Source organism: Calidris pugnax, unplaced genomic scaffold (assembly GCF_001431845.1).
Source record: "Calidris pugnax isolate Ruff unplaced genomic scaffold, ASM143184v1 scaffold41, whole genome shotgun sequence".
Classification (NCBI taxonomy): domain Eukaryota; kingdom Metazoa; phylum Chordata; class Aves; order Charadriiformes; family Scolopacidae; genus Calidris; species Calidris pugnax.
The window spans coordinates 6,442,321-6,459,255 of record NW_015094509.1 but is presented as its reverse complement, the minus strand read 5'-3'; the positions used below and the strand labels follow the sequence as shown (position 1 = coordinate 6,459,255).

Below are 16,935 nucleotides of genomic sequence, written 5' to 3'. Positions count from 1 at the left end.
ACGTTTCCTCAAGAATGAGAAGTGATATAATAATTTACAGCTGGGCCAGCCTCAACAACAGCATTAATTCACATTTCAGAGCCCTCCCCATACTCATGCACCTTTCACATTCCAGCACTGTTCAGCATGCCAAAACAGTAAACCCCCCTGAGCCAAGTTCAGAGTCTGAGCCCAAAATAGCTCTGATGGAAAACATTTGCCAGAAAAAAAAAAAAATTCTTTTGAGGAGGGCTTCTTAGTAGTGAGGTAATAATTGCTGAGCACGTTGCTTACTGATACATAAGACCCTTCATAAGCATTAGGAAAGGAAAGAGAACGTAGTAGAAACTGCCACGGTGAGAAGGCAGGATGTCCTTGTGACGGGACTCTGTGCTGAAAGGACACATGGTTCTACTTGTCTCTTGGCTGCTGACCTACTATTTCATCTCAGAGGAGGGAGGTCACCTCTCTGGGTCATTACCCTTCTCTTCTTACCATGGGCCTGACCACAAGCAACTTTCATGATAATTGCAATAACCAAAAGCATTAACAATCTCTGACTGGTAGGTTTAACTTTGAAAGAAGTCAAATTTTAAAAACACAGTCTTTCAGAGAGGTTCTTCCATCCATTTTTCATGTGAGGGTACCGTTATTTGAGTACAGGGTAAGCAGCCTGTGACAACTTCATAGTGCTGTCCCTCCTTTGCCAGCCACACATGGTGTCTGTCCTCTGTGACAGTCGGATCAGACGGGGCTGGTGGCAGAAGTGGGGTCAGAAAGGGGGCTGTGGATGATGAGAGTACCAACAGACTTTCAGGAAATGAGGAAACCAGTTAAGAATATAGAGACAGCTATTGTCTGCTCACATATCCCTTGCCCTTGTTGCCAAGAGATTTCCTTGGGCTTAGGTAATAGGAAACTTCTACAAACAGCAATTCCTAATTTAAAAGTAACAAATAAAGAAAGATAGATCTAAGAGGACTTGTCTAACTTTGCAGACCAGAAGCACAACCAGGAAAATATTCCAATTTCTGATGCCCAGACTAGTTTTGAATTTACTACATCATACTGGTTTTAGATTTCAAGTGGTCATTTCATAAAAATGTTCCCTTGACTCACTGATTACAATCTGGTAACCAATTAGAGAAAATAAACAGATCTGAATTAGTGGAACACACACACACAAAAAGTTAATTTAACTTACACAATTATCTTCTGGTTTGTATTTATATTCCACTTCTTTCACATTTTTCAAATTCAGTGTCTTTGCTCTGTAATCAATACACAGAGAAAATCTATAAGGCAAATCATCAGTAATCTTGGACAGAAACAGGAAAAGACACATCCCAAAACTACAGCATAGAAATAGCAATGGTGCAATCCATACATGTTTTTGTGCATGTGAAGCTTATTTTTGTGATAAGGATCCAGTTAAAAGAGTAAAAAGCACATTTTAAAATTATAGTATATTACTTTGAAAATTCGATATAATTATTTCTTGTTCAAATATGAATAATGAAAATTTCTGGTAAAAAAAATCTTAAAGTTTCATTGCTTTTTTATAGCTGGCCAGAGAGCTGTTCTCAAGTCAAAGTAGCTAATATATAATCTAGAACTTCAAAAGTATAGAGGTTTAATTAATATTTTTTACCTGAAAAATTGTAAGGAAGGGAAGGAAAGAAGATATTGAATAGCTATGGGTCATAGCTAAAAAAACTAAAGATGTTTTATCTGCCACTAAATGTGATGTATCTCTGTATGATGAAGCAGAAAGTTACACTCTAGCTGTCAAAGTGGGGAACTTCACTGGAAAAGCCAGTATTCCTAGGCTTTCTACATAGAAGTTTCCTTGAAAAGTCAGCTCGGTGTATGACCTTCTGCTTCAACACATTGCTTGCAGGAATGCATTTAACTGCAGAACAAGAAGACTATGAAACTAGCTATCATCTGAGCTCTGTGCCTAAAGCTAGGCAATGGAAATAATCCCAGAATACAAACGTTTAATAGATGCATGGAAGTGCAGGGTGTGTTTGCAGGTGCTGGTACTGGCTAAATGAGGCTTGCAAAAGTCAGCTGTTCTCCCCCATTTGCATCAATTGAGCTGTAGCTGTTGCTGGTTTTAATACATTCTGATACATAACATGTACCACGACCAGTACTGTGGCATGTGAACCAAAGCTTCACAATAAATCGTCCAGGGTACTTTTACTTTCTTTTTCCTACTTTTCCTGACACTTTTGCCCTTGACTGGATAGCTTACTGCCTGTTCCCTTGCCGACCTCACCTGTGCCATACATTTTTTAAGGCCATTGACTTCTTCGGTGCCTTTAGATTGCATGGACAGTCACCTGCAACCTGAACTGAAGAGCACAGAAATCACTGGGAAGAGTCTTATTTACTTTAATTTTTGCAGGTTTGGACTCACGCCTCTGTCAGATCAGAGGACAGAAGATGGTACTCTTTTTGTGCCAGGTATCTCTCCCTCTCTGCTGCAGCAGAACCTCAGACATCCAGGCACAGGGTGCAAACAACATGAAAACTTATCTTCTCCTTTACTAGCAGAATTTACCAGAAGTTTAGTTTGCTGAGTAGCAGAAGGTTAATGAAAAAGTACTGATTGATTCAAGCATAAACCACCTTCCATGATTTGTAATTGCCTTGCAATTTGAAGTTATTTTCACGCTGGTTCTGCAACTTACTCTATGAGAACAGAGCTATGCCTGAAGGGTTAACACCATTAACTTTAACAAGCATTAAATAAGCTGTCTATATTGTGCTTAATTTCTGTGGGATTCAATGTTTGTGTGAACAACTGCCTGCGAGCAGGAAGTCATTTGCAGGACTGGTGAGCTACGGATTAACTTTGTAGCAGAAAATGATCATGAACATCAACTGCTATTTTCTCTTTACTTATGATCCAAAGTAGCAACTGCAATATATAAAAAAGAATATACAAATCTGTACTAGCTCTAGTTTCTTTGTCCTGGCTTCTCTAATTCATACACAAAATTTCTAAAGAACTCTTCACAAGATATTATAACAGTTGTGCAGTCACATTTCATTAATATATATTTCACAGAATCACAGAATCTTGCAGAATATTTGCAGTTCAATGGCAACTATCAACTCCTGTGCAACATATTATCTAGCAGTTTACAGAGGGGCTTCGTTAGGAAGCCTTGCCAGGCATACTTTCTCCTTAAGGAACAAATAAGTATCTAAGGGAAAAAAAATACTATTGATCTTTTTGTTAATCTTATGCTACCTTCACCTAATGAGTCACGGAGATGTGTAATACTAAGAGAAATCACAATATAAAGAAATTGTGTGAAATGTTTTGGAGATCCTTAGCCAACAGTAAATGCACAGGTGTGACTTTTCCTTTTGAGTTGTCTTACCTTGTTTCTGCAACTAAAAACCTGGAGTTTCATTGTGAAAGAGTGTACTGTATGTCTACCCTGACAGCGAAGCAACGTGCCAGAGAGAAGACATAACAAGATGCTACTAGAACATTTAAATACATTATTTCTTACCTGGGAAAGCGGAAAATCACAATTACTATAGTGCAGACAACACCATACAACAGTCCCACGTTAGCAGCAAAGCATATTGTAAACACGTAGGTACTAATCCATATGCTCTTTAAGGAAGGAAATAGAAAAAGGTGATTAGTTTTAATTTTTCTAACAATGCACATTCTATGAATCAGAAACAGAGATTTTTTAAATTAAGATAGTTTATCATAAGTGAACATTTGTATCTTTGATCTGGAAAATGATGAAGACTGAATTAGTGATTAAAATAATGTCTACCCATGGGAGAACACATACGACACAGCACTGCTCATCCCAACACTCACAGAAGTTCCTTTCAGAGTTACTTAAAATAGCACGTTTAATTGCACTAACAGCATAATTTAGAATGAACTCGGTTGTTTTCTAAAAACTATATTTTATTTTTCCTATAGCAAATTTTTGTCACCTTCTTCACTGCACACATTTTAAATCCTCCTTTCTTTCTACGCAATGAGGTACCCTAAAGCTCACAGACAGAGAGCTCTTCTCCCATTAATAGTATTATAATTCACAAGGAGTTTAATTGAAAGTGGCATTTATCGGAGTACAGCTGACTAAATCAACTCTATAGCATATAAAAATTATTGGGGAATTAATTCATTCACATGGAAATTGTGAGATTTCGGATTACTTCCCCATCTTTCAATATTTGATTAGTAAAACTTTAGATTAATTTTAAATACCATAAAAAAAAAACAAAAAACAAAACAACAAAGCATATCTGAAACAAGTGTCACCTTTGAAAATGATTTAAAAATATTTTAAAAACCAAAAGATTTTAACATTTTAAATTTTTTTCTTAATTATTTTCTAAACAGAAATGATCACTTGTATTTCCGTACTACAATCATGTGTACGGCTGAGAGATATCCAGATTTTACAATTAAAAGGAGAAAAGTACAAATTACTTGATTTCTTATACCAATCTAATGTCAGCACATATTTCTTTCCTCAAGAGATGCCTTAGGCAAGGACTGTCACCTAATCTTTATTATATAAAGAGTGTGAAAGAAAAATGGAAAGTATTTTCACTCCTCTGGATATACTGATCTCCACAGGTGCCCGTTTCAACAATTATAGTGCTTCTTGTCAATGTTTGCAGAGGAAGAGATCACATTACAATGGCAAAATCCATTTTAAAATTATCCTTTCTTATGCTTTCACTGAGATGGGGAAAGCCAGAGACAATAGAATACTTTCAGCCTAACCACAGGAATTTTGCTTCAGCAGATTTCAGAGCTATTATTTTATGAATTATAAAATGTAAGTCATACCATACTAATTTGTGCTTCACAGAAGATGGAGTGTTACATGAGTCTACTGAGAAACCTTTTCCTCCCTCATCTTTAAAATTTTAAACTACTGCAAAAGGTTTTGCAGTCTCTTCAACAGCTTGGCTGCCAAGAGGTAGCTCATTCTTTGAAAAACTGCTCAACCTCCAGTTACATTTTATGACACCTTATACAAATTGTAATATATATTAGCAAAGAATACCTTTATGAGCAAAACCAATGAGGTCTGATTAATCAGTAAGAAAGTAATTTTAAGATTTACAAATCCAACATATATTTATGAAGAAGTTCACTGGACACGAAAGGGCTAAAGGAAGCACTACAAACCTGAAATTCAGGTAGGATCAAGATTTGGCCCATCCGGATAAGGCTGGACCCTTGATAATACCTGAGATCAAACAATCCACTTCAGCTGCAGGCCTGAACCTCATCACATCTAACTAAATCCCTGCTGCAAGACCTGCAAAATTCTTGTTTCAGAAGAAAACAGAATGTATGAAAACCCAATATGGAGTCTACATAGGGAGAATCAAAGCCAAACGTGTTTAAGTACTGCTGAGTACTAAGCAGCCTGGTATCTCACATCTGAACTGTAACCAGAGACTGCCATTGTTGTAGAGGATGAGCCAAAACAATCATATTCTCATCTGTCAATCACCTTTTCAGTGCTTTGTATTGGCCTGGAGTCAGTACTTTCTTAGGGAGGGTGGCATCAAACTTGTAGAAAGAAGTTATGTTAATCTGATAGACATTTTTTTAATTCATGGGTTGTCGCAAAGTTCAACAAAGAAGTCATAAAAATATCAAAGTTTTCTTTGGCAACTAGAACTTCAAGATGCTTATTGTATATTCCAGGACAGATAGAATCTAATCATTCGTAAAATTTTAGCAATAATGTATTATAGGCACATTATTCTCAAAATCCAAAATAAAATCCAACTCCAAAATATACTTGTATTGTATTAATTAAAAAAAAAAAAAATCTGAAGAGGGAGAAAAGAAATAAATAGGAGGTATGGATTTATGTGGAATTATGCATATATCAGCAAGTATCAGAAGCATTGAGAGATCCTGTGACTGTATATATAGCAGCTGCCTCTGAAACTCTGCAGTGTGTTTCCCTGTAGACCTTTTCATTTCATGAGGTCTACCCATCTACCACTGAGGGGAGTGGGAAATGGGAACTTGGTGAGGAAAAAAAAGCCATATAAATAAGTGAAGTGAGAGAATACTCTCTTCGCAAATGGCTAAAGAATGCAATACTAAGATACTGTGAGACTAAATGTTTCTGTATCACTTTGAAACCAGAGTCTGAACTTCCCTTTTTGATGCAAACTGAGGAAATGCTCAGCTATATCCTGGATGGGTAGGGTTCATTTCACTTGGCTTTCACCATCTACTGCACAGATGCCTGCAGCTCCATGAGCTGTCTAGATTCCTACCACAATCAATAGAGACCTGGTTATTGAATTTAGGGGAATTTAGGATGCAGTTCACCTGACTCCTATCTGATTATGCTGCTGCCTACTTCAGGAAGAGATGAATCATACCCCCACATGACTTGACTGACCAGCTCTGTGCTGTCTATAACACAAGACTGTGATGACTTGCTGCAGCCAACAGCACGAAGCCAGAAGAATCCTACTAAACTCCTGTTTATTCAGGGGGTACCTTGGCCGAGAAGATGCTGGTGTCCAGGAGGACACTCTGGCTCCAGTGAGGTTGTGTAGCATGCCCATACTCTCATGTCCTTCTGCAGACAAATGACTGATGTGTGCACATGTCCTCAGGGCACCCTTCAGCAAAACTTACAATTCAAACGCTGAAGTGAAGACCACTATAGCCATAAACCAGGAACTGCTTAAGAGTAAAGTTTTTTATTTATTATTTATTTATTTATTTTTATATATTTATATATTATATATCTTATATTTATATATTATATATCTTTAATATAATTTTTCAGCAGCATTCCATATACAATGATTGAGAAGGTATTTGTTTGCATAGACTGCCTTGGATACAGATGGACTGATATAAATATTATTCTTTAAAAAGAATTTCTATGGCAATCACACTTTCAATGGATTAAGCATTTGTAAATTCCTTCCCTCCCCACTGAGACCAACTACAGCAAAACTAATTTAACTCAGGATAGCATATTCAGTAATATGGGAAGGATAGAAAAATCTCCCTAGGATGTCATATGCTGGAAGCATTTGTGTAAAATTATTATCATAGAAGAGATGGCTTCCTGCTCTTTGGAAAATTGTTTATACAGTAAAGCCCTCAATGATGTCTCATGAATCAGGGCCCCTATGTGACCAATACCTGACCAAATCTCAGAGTTCACCTCCCTCCTGAGGATATGTTAAAAAGTTCTAAAAACATATGAAATTGCACCAGTGAGCTCCAAAATTACACGGAGCTCTCCCTGGGCCCCCTACTGCATTTGATCGACAGGGTGGTGGATCCATGTCTTAGAAAATCCAACCGGCAAGATCTTGGAGGACATTTATCGAAAATGAGACCCTCCTTGTTGGATCTACTTTAATTGCTGAATTGGTAGCATTCTTTACATCCTTATATATTAATGTATGTGCATACATTTACAATTCATATGTCCATAACTACCTCCCCCATCACAGCATCAGGCAGGGAATGTCTAATTTTAACCGTAAATTGTTGCCATTCTTTCTGCTTTACAAACCAGGTATACAATTTAGCTTTGCCTCAGCTGTAGCCATTTCCTGGTGAAGCAATTCATACAATTATTAACATTTTTTTCGCTTTAAATGCCATAGTATTTCTCTGCTAAATACCCCAAAACCCCACTATATAATTGTCATGAAAATGATGCTAATTCTATTGTGACCTTCTGAAATATTTCCCCCCATCTTTTGTCACTTTCAAGTCCAACTGTTAACAGCAAGAACAATGTTTTGTTTTTTTCCACAAGTCCATTACCAGGCAGTAGTCTTTGCCTAGTTTAAATGGCTGCAGCTCATCTGGGATGCTCAGCCTTAAAAACAAGAGTTAACAAAAACTTCACTGGCCCTTTTGCTGATACTAGGAAACTGAACTGTCAAGCTGGAGAACAAAAAAGGGAAGTTAGTCAAGAAGTAGGCCTGCATAAGAAATTAGCCTGGCAGGTAGGGTATGGAAGTCAATTGTTGATCCAAGGACCTGAAAAGTGAGATATACTTACAGAAGAATTCCAGAGCAACTTCCTGGTAGTTCCCCAAAAATAGGCAAAAATTCAAGATGAATCATTCTCAGGTTAACTTACAAAACACAGATAACATAGGAATAAATATCTTGGAAACAGCCAAAAGATGAAGACAGCAGAGGGAAGACAAATACTGCCATGCGTACAGTTATGTATTCAACACATATAGTGAAATAGGGCAATTATTGAGCTGAAATTACTGAAGTCATCCAAGAAAGTGTAAGGACTCACAGAGGACCTTAACTGAAGCGAGAAGCCTTTGAAGTTCATGAGTGTTGTGAAAGGTAAGGGCAAAAAGGTTCTAGCTGGAAAGAAAGTGAACGTGATTTGAGAGGTGGGATGTAAAAACAGAACATTCCCGAGGGCTGATAAAAAACAAATTGAAAGAAAATTGAAGCAATAAATATAATAATATTCAGCTGATAATATTTAGTATTAACTACTTAGGTCTACCAGCCTATCTGCTCCTTTGAACCGAGCTGCTCCTAAACATTAAATCTGCAAGAAAAAGCAATCCATGGCTGAAATGAGAGATTTCATAGATTCACAGAATATCCTAAATTGGAAGGGATGCATAAACTAGGCTTCTGAGTTCAGCTCCTGAGCTGTACCTTTCAAGCTGTACCGTTAACATTTAACAGGATTGTATTTTATAAAGAACCAATCAACAAATAAATATTACTTATCCTTTTTGTGTTCAATGAGAAGCTTAAAGGAGTGCAAAGGAACAAGGTAACAAAAGCCATGATATTCTGTTTCCCCACACTCTCATTTGCCAGACCTATGAGCATAACAAACCTGACTCTATGTTACATGACACACGCCCTTCAAAGAATCAGTTCCAGAAAGGACAGCTGCTAATTATTTCCAAATGTTTTGTTAGAGTTTCTATCTTCAAGACACTTTGGATAACCTGGGTAATGGAACTTAATCATTTCCAATGTGCTGTCAATTGCTGGGGTGAATCTTTTCTGGCCAAAATCAACACCAGTGTAGTTACTCAAATCACTGGGCTTGGTGGAGCTCCTCAGACCAGGCAGCAATGTAAGATCAACGTTTATAACCTTTCTTTAGGTTATGCAATTTAAAGCTAGATGATTTAGTCTGTCAGGCTAAGGACTCGTGCAACTACTTGAAGATAAATCATTGTTCAAGTATGTTCAGTCAAAAAAGATAAACCCAACAAACTCTCCCTCTATATAACCTCTCTCAGAAATAATGACAGATGTCAGAGAAGTAGTAGCTAACTACTCACTCATCCTTTTCTGCCAAAACCACAAAAGCAAAAATCAACCAACTTGGTCTATCTGCAAAGACACAAAAAAGACAAAGAAGACACAGAAGTCTAGTGAGATTCCAGAATATCCAGCTGGAAAACTTAACTACTTATTATCCCAACACGCTGATAGAGAAGCTATCTCTCTCTCCCATAACTACCAATTTTCTTAAGTCCACTGTCCCAAAAATAATTCTGGATCCACATCATTCACCATCTGGGTCACTGGCAATATGACTTCAGCTGAAGACCAAATACAGTACAAGTGGTAGAAAATATTTTCAGAATTCTTCTGCTTGAGGACCATAAGATTTCATGAAAGATAGATATTTTATTCTAGATGATTCAAAAAAAAAAAAGACTCTAATATTGTGATGAAATGTGAAAAATCTCACATAGCCAAACTTCATATTGTTTACTCAGCTCTTCTTTCCATACTGAAATACAGTACTTTATTAAAAAAAAAAAAAAAAAAAAAAGAAAAAAGGTTTATTCAGTCTAGACCATTACTGCTATAGAATACTATGTCACTGGTGAGTTAAACAAAGTCAGTATTACCTCCAGTAATCTATATCTTCCACCACAAGGAGGAGGATATGGCCAAAATACCTTTCTGAATATTTGTTAACTGAAACTGCATAAACAGAAGTGGCAAAAGCTTTATGGGATGTCACTAGGTATTTATGTAAGTGGTTATAGGTTTTGGCTCCACTAATTGGCCAATGCATTCAAAAACTCCTTTGGAAGAGAAATCTAGGAGTTTTTCTAAACATGGATCATCTTTAATACTTGCTAGGAATTCTGTGCAAATGTATGCTAGACTATTCAGACTTTGCATTAAACAAGGTTTTCATACTCAGCCTCTTTCCATCTATCTGGAGTTATAGATCTATCTTAGAGTTATAGCAATTTACCTGCAGCACCCTAGGATGTGTATCTTTCTGCATCTCTAGTGTTTCCAGTTCTATTTGTCTTGTATGGTCATTCCATATCCCCAGAGGACAAAGATACCAGGATCTCTTCAATAATAGTACAATAGCAAAAGTAAGCTAACCAGCTAGAGAAGGAATACAAAATCAGACACACAGCTGCTCAGATTAACTTAATCTGCATGTTGTGCTGTTTGGGGTGGAGCAGAGCCAACTTTCTGTTCAGTGACAGAGGCTCTTGTTGCTGTAGCAATCCAAGTCAGCTCTCCTGGTTGTTTACCCTGTGGAAGGGTTGCAGTTCTGGGGAGGTGTGGACAGGTTAGGTGACCCAAAGTGACCAACAGGGTATTCTATCCCATCTGCCGTGCTCAGGATAAAAGCTGAGGGATCAAAAGCAGTCACGTTGCCTCCTCTTCAAGGCGGGGTTCTTCAATGAGGAAGGCCATGTGAGTTCATCTACCTTTGATCCCCATCAGAGTCTTCTGGAATCCAGTTCCCAATTGTCACTGAGACCAGTCTGGAACTTTCCTAGTGCCTGCCAGTGACATCTCCCTGGCAGCTCAATACAGTTTTGTATGTATTTTTATAGCTATTGTATCTATTTCATTATTACCTTTTTTTATTATATTATTAATATTTTATTAAAGTAGTTTAGTTTTTCCTAAACTCGTAACTCTTCATCTCTCTTCTTCCTCTCCTTAGAGCCAGAGGTGGGGGAGAGCACCTGTTGTCTTGTCACTGGCCAACCCAGCCCAAACCACAACAGCCTGTGTACACATATTTAGAATTAGGTTAGGTCTGATTCTTTATCATTTGCTAAAATTCTATTTTTTTATTACAATTGACATTACAAATGCTGGTATTCTGAGACAGACAATAAGCTGATAGGACACAAAACACCTGATAATAATGGCTTGCACTTATATTTTCTAGGGTCACAGAACTACTGAAGTTTATTTAGTAGGTATTTGTTAAAGGGTCTCAGGAAAACTTCCTTAGATTAAATTTCACTTACCCAGTCTATTTTATCCATATTCCAATACTTTTTTAAGTCACGAAACTGCATTAGCATCCCCTTCAGACCCACGACGATAATGCTTGCTAGCACACACTGCAAAGAAATAAAAATGGAAAGCCATTTGTAGAACTGGTAGAGAAAACAATTTCTTCAATTTTGCAGTCAATATTATAATTGAATTATCAAAAAACTGAAGTTAGTGTTTAAAAAATGGGATATACACAGGTGGTCTTGTGACACAAACATAACAGTGTCAAACCCAATATTTCTTTCCTGAAGGCTGTTTATAGGCCACTTGATTGTGAGAAAATGACAGAAAATTCAGGATGTCCCAAGACTCTCCATACATCACCAGAACAATGATGTTCTGTCATAGTTTGGGGGACAAGGGAGCAAATCAGCACCCAGCTTCCACATGGTGAAGAATTTTAATCCCCCTTCTTTATTACCAAGAGAAAGCCTCTGGAGCAAAAAATTCATTAACTTTGAGGCAAACGAAATAATTTATTTTTCTCCAAATTGGAAAGGGGAATGGAGAAATCATCTGGAGCCAAAAAAGAATGGAGTACAAAGCAATGGGCTTGCAGTGCATGAGTGGGGAGGGCTGAAAAAGCATAGTAGAAAAGAAATAAAATATCAAGAAAGCAACATACAAAGATTTTTTTTTTGGTGGTTTTTTTTTGTTGTTAATATGGCAAAAAAGGCCTATAAGAAAACAGTTAAAATTTACATATAACCGATACAAAAAATTTAAGGAGGAAAGCAATATAGAAAGAAAAAGACATATTGTGCATCCCTCTTCAAGTGTCTTTACTCTGCGTGGGTAAAATAAGCTATAAAAGGATCTGTGTTTGAAAAGTGAGAATCTTCATGTGACACTGTAAACAATAGCTCTGTAAACAAAGTAAATTTAAAATACAGTTGAGCTATAATTTCATATACAAACATGGCAGAACTACGGCTAATTTTGGAGCTGTACTTCATGTCTTTGGCATGCCTCTGGTTAAAATTAGCTATTAATTTGTAATACCAAAAGCTAGATATAGCCTATGTGAAAATATACCACATTGCTTTACAGAGTCTTAGTGTAGAGGATGCATTCCATGACAGAGATATAAGAATATCTCATAATCTTTCTGTAATTAAGCTCAGATCACTACCTACAATCATTTGTGTCAAATTTATTTGAAAAGCAAAGTCATACATCATACGCATAACTGGAGAAAAATTGTGGATCTTCATTAATTTCTACCACACTTTGTCAATTTACAAATCCACATCAATCTGGATGTATATTTTTCATAAACTACGTGCCAAAAGTAAGTAAAAGAGAAACGCTTCATTATATGCTTACATGATAGTCTATATAGGCAAATATATATGTGTAAAATCTACATGTATTATGTTGTCACCTCTGTATTTTATGATTTTGAGACTTGCTGTGCCTTTATTATTCTTTCTCCCATTGAAATTAAATAGAGAAGTTTTAGAGGTAGTACTGTCTTTCCCTGAAATAAATTATATCATTGGAAGATGTTTGACATTATCTTTAAAAAAGAAGGTATGTACCATACCATAGGCAGCCAGTACAGCATAGGTCCAATTGCATAGATCACCACAAGAATTAATGCACAAGAGATAAGGCAAGCCACCTAAAACAAATAGAAAAAGACCATTCAGTCTAACAACAACAGCAACAAAAGGTGTGAAAAGGACTCAATATTAAATATTGCAAAGTTAAGAACGGGATGTTGAAGATGTTAGCTAAGCTATGGATTGGTGTTCCGTATAATTTCAGTTTTAATCTCTGGTGATTACCTTCAGCCAACTACAGTGAAAACTTAGTGAGAGATCTCAGTACCTGTGCTTGACCCTGACCCACAGAGAGCCCGCAGCAGCATTTACACACTTGGTTATTAAGTGGAGTGTGTGTGTGCAATATCTCACCCCAGAAGTTTCACAGCACCCACTGTCATTCTGTAATGTATTTATAGCCACATACCCCATGTTCCACTGAATCATAGATCTGCCATAGCACTGGGCAAAACTTGGAAAATTGTATTGTCATTTTTGCACAACAGAAGACTTTTAACTTCTTTTACTGGGATCAACACTAAAAGGAAACTATTGTGTAAAGCCAGAAACCACCAATGATTTTATGTTAATATCAGTGGATTGACTTCAGAAAATGTAGGAACAATTTTTCAACATGTTATAATTAATGCATGTGACATGAATCCAGGCAAATATATGACCTAAGAATTATATATTCCTTCACAGTATTATATGGTATTAATCTGATGGAAACTACACTGAAATTGCAGTCTCCTACTCCACTCTGTGTACAAAATAGAATACTTCTGGTCTCATTAACATACAGTCCAGATTTGCAGAAGGTTTTGATGATAAGTAGACAGATGCTCACTTTATTTTTATATTGATAATATGTTTCTTTACTAAAATAATTAGGTTTCATTTTAAGAGACAAGTTGTTAAAAACAAAACCAGACAAGTTGTTAAAACACTAGAGAATTAAAGCCATGCTGTACTTAAAAATACCATCAAGAAGGATAGACAGAGTGTTTACGGGAAAAGGGACACAAAATCTGCTGGTAAAGCCACAAGGAACTTTTCCCTCTTTCTGCCTTCCCAAAAAGCAAAAAAGAAGTGTTGATTCTCTTTGAAGGACACTTCTTGCCCATCACTTCTGTTTTCTCCCAGAAAAAGGTATCACTGAAGAATAAATGACATCACTGAAACCCAGGCAAAGCTGTTGGAGAGAAAAAATGTGCAGCTCTGAGCCCCTGAAAGGTTCTTCACGTTCCTTTCATGATGTATGTCAAATCAAACTGACTTCTTTCTATGTGATCTTTTTCTTGTGATCTGACCAACACTTAGCAAAGATGTCCTTCTTATCTCTCCATTCGGCCCAGACAGCCTCAAAATCAGAGGCTTGAGTGGATATGCTGTTTTCCAAAAAAAAGGCAGCAGAGAAAATTTTATGTTTATCAAAGTATTGTCATAGTGCTAATGCATGGCCATGCTCTAATTTTTGGTTGCAGTCTTTACTATACTGTGAAACTGGTGGATAAAACCAAGCAGATGCTTGTTATTTTTACAATGTGCTTCCTACCTTAATGTCAAACCTTGGTGGTTTCTTTTTCCATTTCATATATTGAATAACCTTCTGTTGGGGCCTTTGCCTACACGTACCAGAGCCAAAGTGCTCAAATACCCTATATGCCTTCAGGTTACCCATATAGGTCGTCAGGCTACCCTAAAGCTTCCTTGGAAAAGGCATGATGCAGTAGAACTGCAAATTGTACAGGCAACATGTGAACATGTTACAGAAGAGGATGTCTGTGAGGATGGGGGTTCATGGTATGACGCTGAATCCAACTCAAAGATCTGAAATAACTTATAGCAAAGTGGTAGCTAAACTGTTTGCATATAAATTATTTTAAAGATGACAATTGGATAAATCGTTTATTACGATTAATCGACTTCACAGTACTGTCTGGGCTAATTAGCAAGTAATTTACATGCAGAGTTTTGAAATAAAGTCCTGTATCATTTCTTAACTATTGTGGTATCTGCATGGGAAAAAATTGCAGGACATAGTGAATTAAAAATAGCACCTATAGGCTGCTGGTTAGCCTTATCAGTTGTACCTTGTTACCCTTTCCCGTGTAATTAATGACCTTGACACAGATAAAAGCAACAGCTATAAAAAGACAATAGCAACAAACTCCAGAAGACATAACATTTTTATGATAGGATGCCACCGAGGACCCTTGAGTTTCAGAGGAAGGAGGGAGAGGCAACACTTAGGAGCTGCCCCAGGGGTGTCCCTACTGCATGTGCAAAGGTCCCAGATGAACAGTTTGCCACTTCTCTTGTTCATGGGCATGGTTTGGATGGGTAACAGCCTTACAGGTCACAACTATAATTTTCATCAATTGCAGTTCCCTCTTTTCTGAGCTACTGCCATAAAAACCTGTGGGTTTCATTTCTAGCAGTAGGAAATAGCCCAAAAAGTCCTCAAAAATCAGAGTGTCATCTCTGCGGGCTCAATGAATATTGAGGGACTGGACAAGTACACCATGTCACAAGGCAGAAATTCAGAGATTACTTGGTTTTTTTTACGAAACAACTCTTAAGGTTAGTTTCACTTTATTTTGCAGATAAGGTAGAAGTAATAAATAAAATCTGATTTTTTCCTAAAACTTCAGCTTAGCCTGTACTACTAAATCCATTAAATACCATTAGAGGGCACTTTTGTTACAGTGCTGGCAAATTCACGTAAAACTGAGAGAGCTTGTGTGTAGTTTCCTGCAGTCTGAAAACACAGCTCCTAACCGCCTTACTGCCACAGACTTTAGAGTTTATATTGAATTAATCAGGTAAAAATGAATAAGTGGAACCATTAGCTTTTCTAGTAAGACAGTTGCTGATCAGGTGCAATTCCATGAAAATTGTTAAAAATTACAGGGCACAGTCATTTTCCAGGACAGAGGAAAAGGGATAATAAGGAAATACTATGGATAAATCAGTTCAAGTTCCAGTGAGCGACATCACAGCCTTAACTCTCTTATATATTTCCCTCTAACCCATTACCTGTGTTTTGGCACCCGTACTGTATAATAGTGCCGTCCGTCCCATCGCTGCAGCACTTGGTATGCAAAAGAAAAATGAAGGAATCACGTTGCTGAGACCATGAGCCAAAAATTCCTGCAAAGTTGTTAAATAGAATATGGTTTTTTCCTATTGTTTTGTCATTTCAATGTTTCTTGCCAACAAAGGAGTAAATATTATGCCTGTAACTATTAGCAGTAACAAAGGAGGGCCATATTTTTGAGGGGAAAAAAGTCACATATGTCCTCCCAACATAATACATCTTCTCACAACTCAGAACTAATTTGAATGATAAAGCTGCTGAACCAGGTTCGTCAAAAGCAGGAGGCGCATTTTGTTCACAGAATAAATGGTATTGCTCAGTTCTGAAGATGAAATTCGTCCAAAATATTTACGTCTTGATCCACATCTGCTTTTTAACAGGCCAGATTCACAAGTAGTGGGATCTGGACAGTGTCCAGGTTGTTTCTGGCTTATGATTCTATTGGAAAAAGACAGCCACTGATTTTTATTCTTTTAGAGCACGCTTTAGTGAAAGTGAAGTATGGTAGCAATATTATATGTGTGCTGTCTTTCATTACAAATATATTTGATGTTGATTCACAGTAAAAATGCAGACATGTCTGAACAAAGATTTATAGAAGAAAAAGTGGGGAAGCCACCTTGTATCTGCGGCCTGAGCTGAACAGTGTTTTCTAAGAAAGCAGTCCAACTTGGTTACCCCGAATCAGTCTTCTTCACCAGACTATAAGGAGCTCATTCATCTCCTGAGGGCAATGGGTAAGAAAAGACCTCAACACTGCTAGAAGTGCTCAGGACACAACTGGTATTGCATCCAGCCAGGGCAACACCTGATCATAAGTTTGTCTTCACAGCACAGGACACCACCACCTTGAAGCTCCCCAGACAGTCTTGCACATCCACAGAGCCCTTTGCCTGGCCCCTGAATGCAGCACAGCTACACCAACCCACTGCCACTGTCGGTTCTGTTCTCATGGACAG

At 37.3% G+C, this 16,935-nt stretch overlaps 1 protein-coding gene across 4 annotated transcripts in view; it reads right to left on the bottom strand.

The window, feature by feature from the left end:
• The window catches only part of SLC26A7 (solute carrier family 26 (anion exchanger), member 7), an 82,762-nt gene that overhangs the window by 16,511 nt on the left and 49,316 nt on the right, over nucleotides 1-16,935 (bottom strand). For 3 of the 4 annotated variants that reach the window (XM_014965163.1, XM_014965164.1, XM_014965165.1), the window contains exons 9-13: nucleotides 15,916-16,029; nucleotides 12,873-12,950; nucleotides 11,296-11,391; nucleotides 3,513-3,619; nucleotides 1,184-1,250 (exon numbers count right to left, since the gene is read on the bottom strand). In XM_014965163.1, the coding sequence (XP_014820649.1) occupies nucleotides 1,184-1,250; nucleotides 3,513-3,619; nucleotides 11,296-11,391; nucleotides 12,873-12,950; nucleotides 15,916-16,029 (462 nt within the window). The remainder of the gene's footprint in view (nucleotides 1-1,183; nucleotides 1,251-3,512; nucleotides 3,620-11,295; nucleotides 11,392-12,872; nucleotides 12,951-15,915; nucleotides 16,030-16,935) is intronic. The other variant, XM_014965167.1, reaches the window with a different exon arrangement.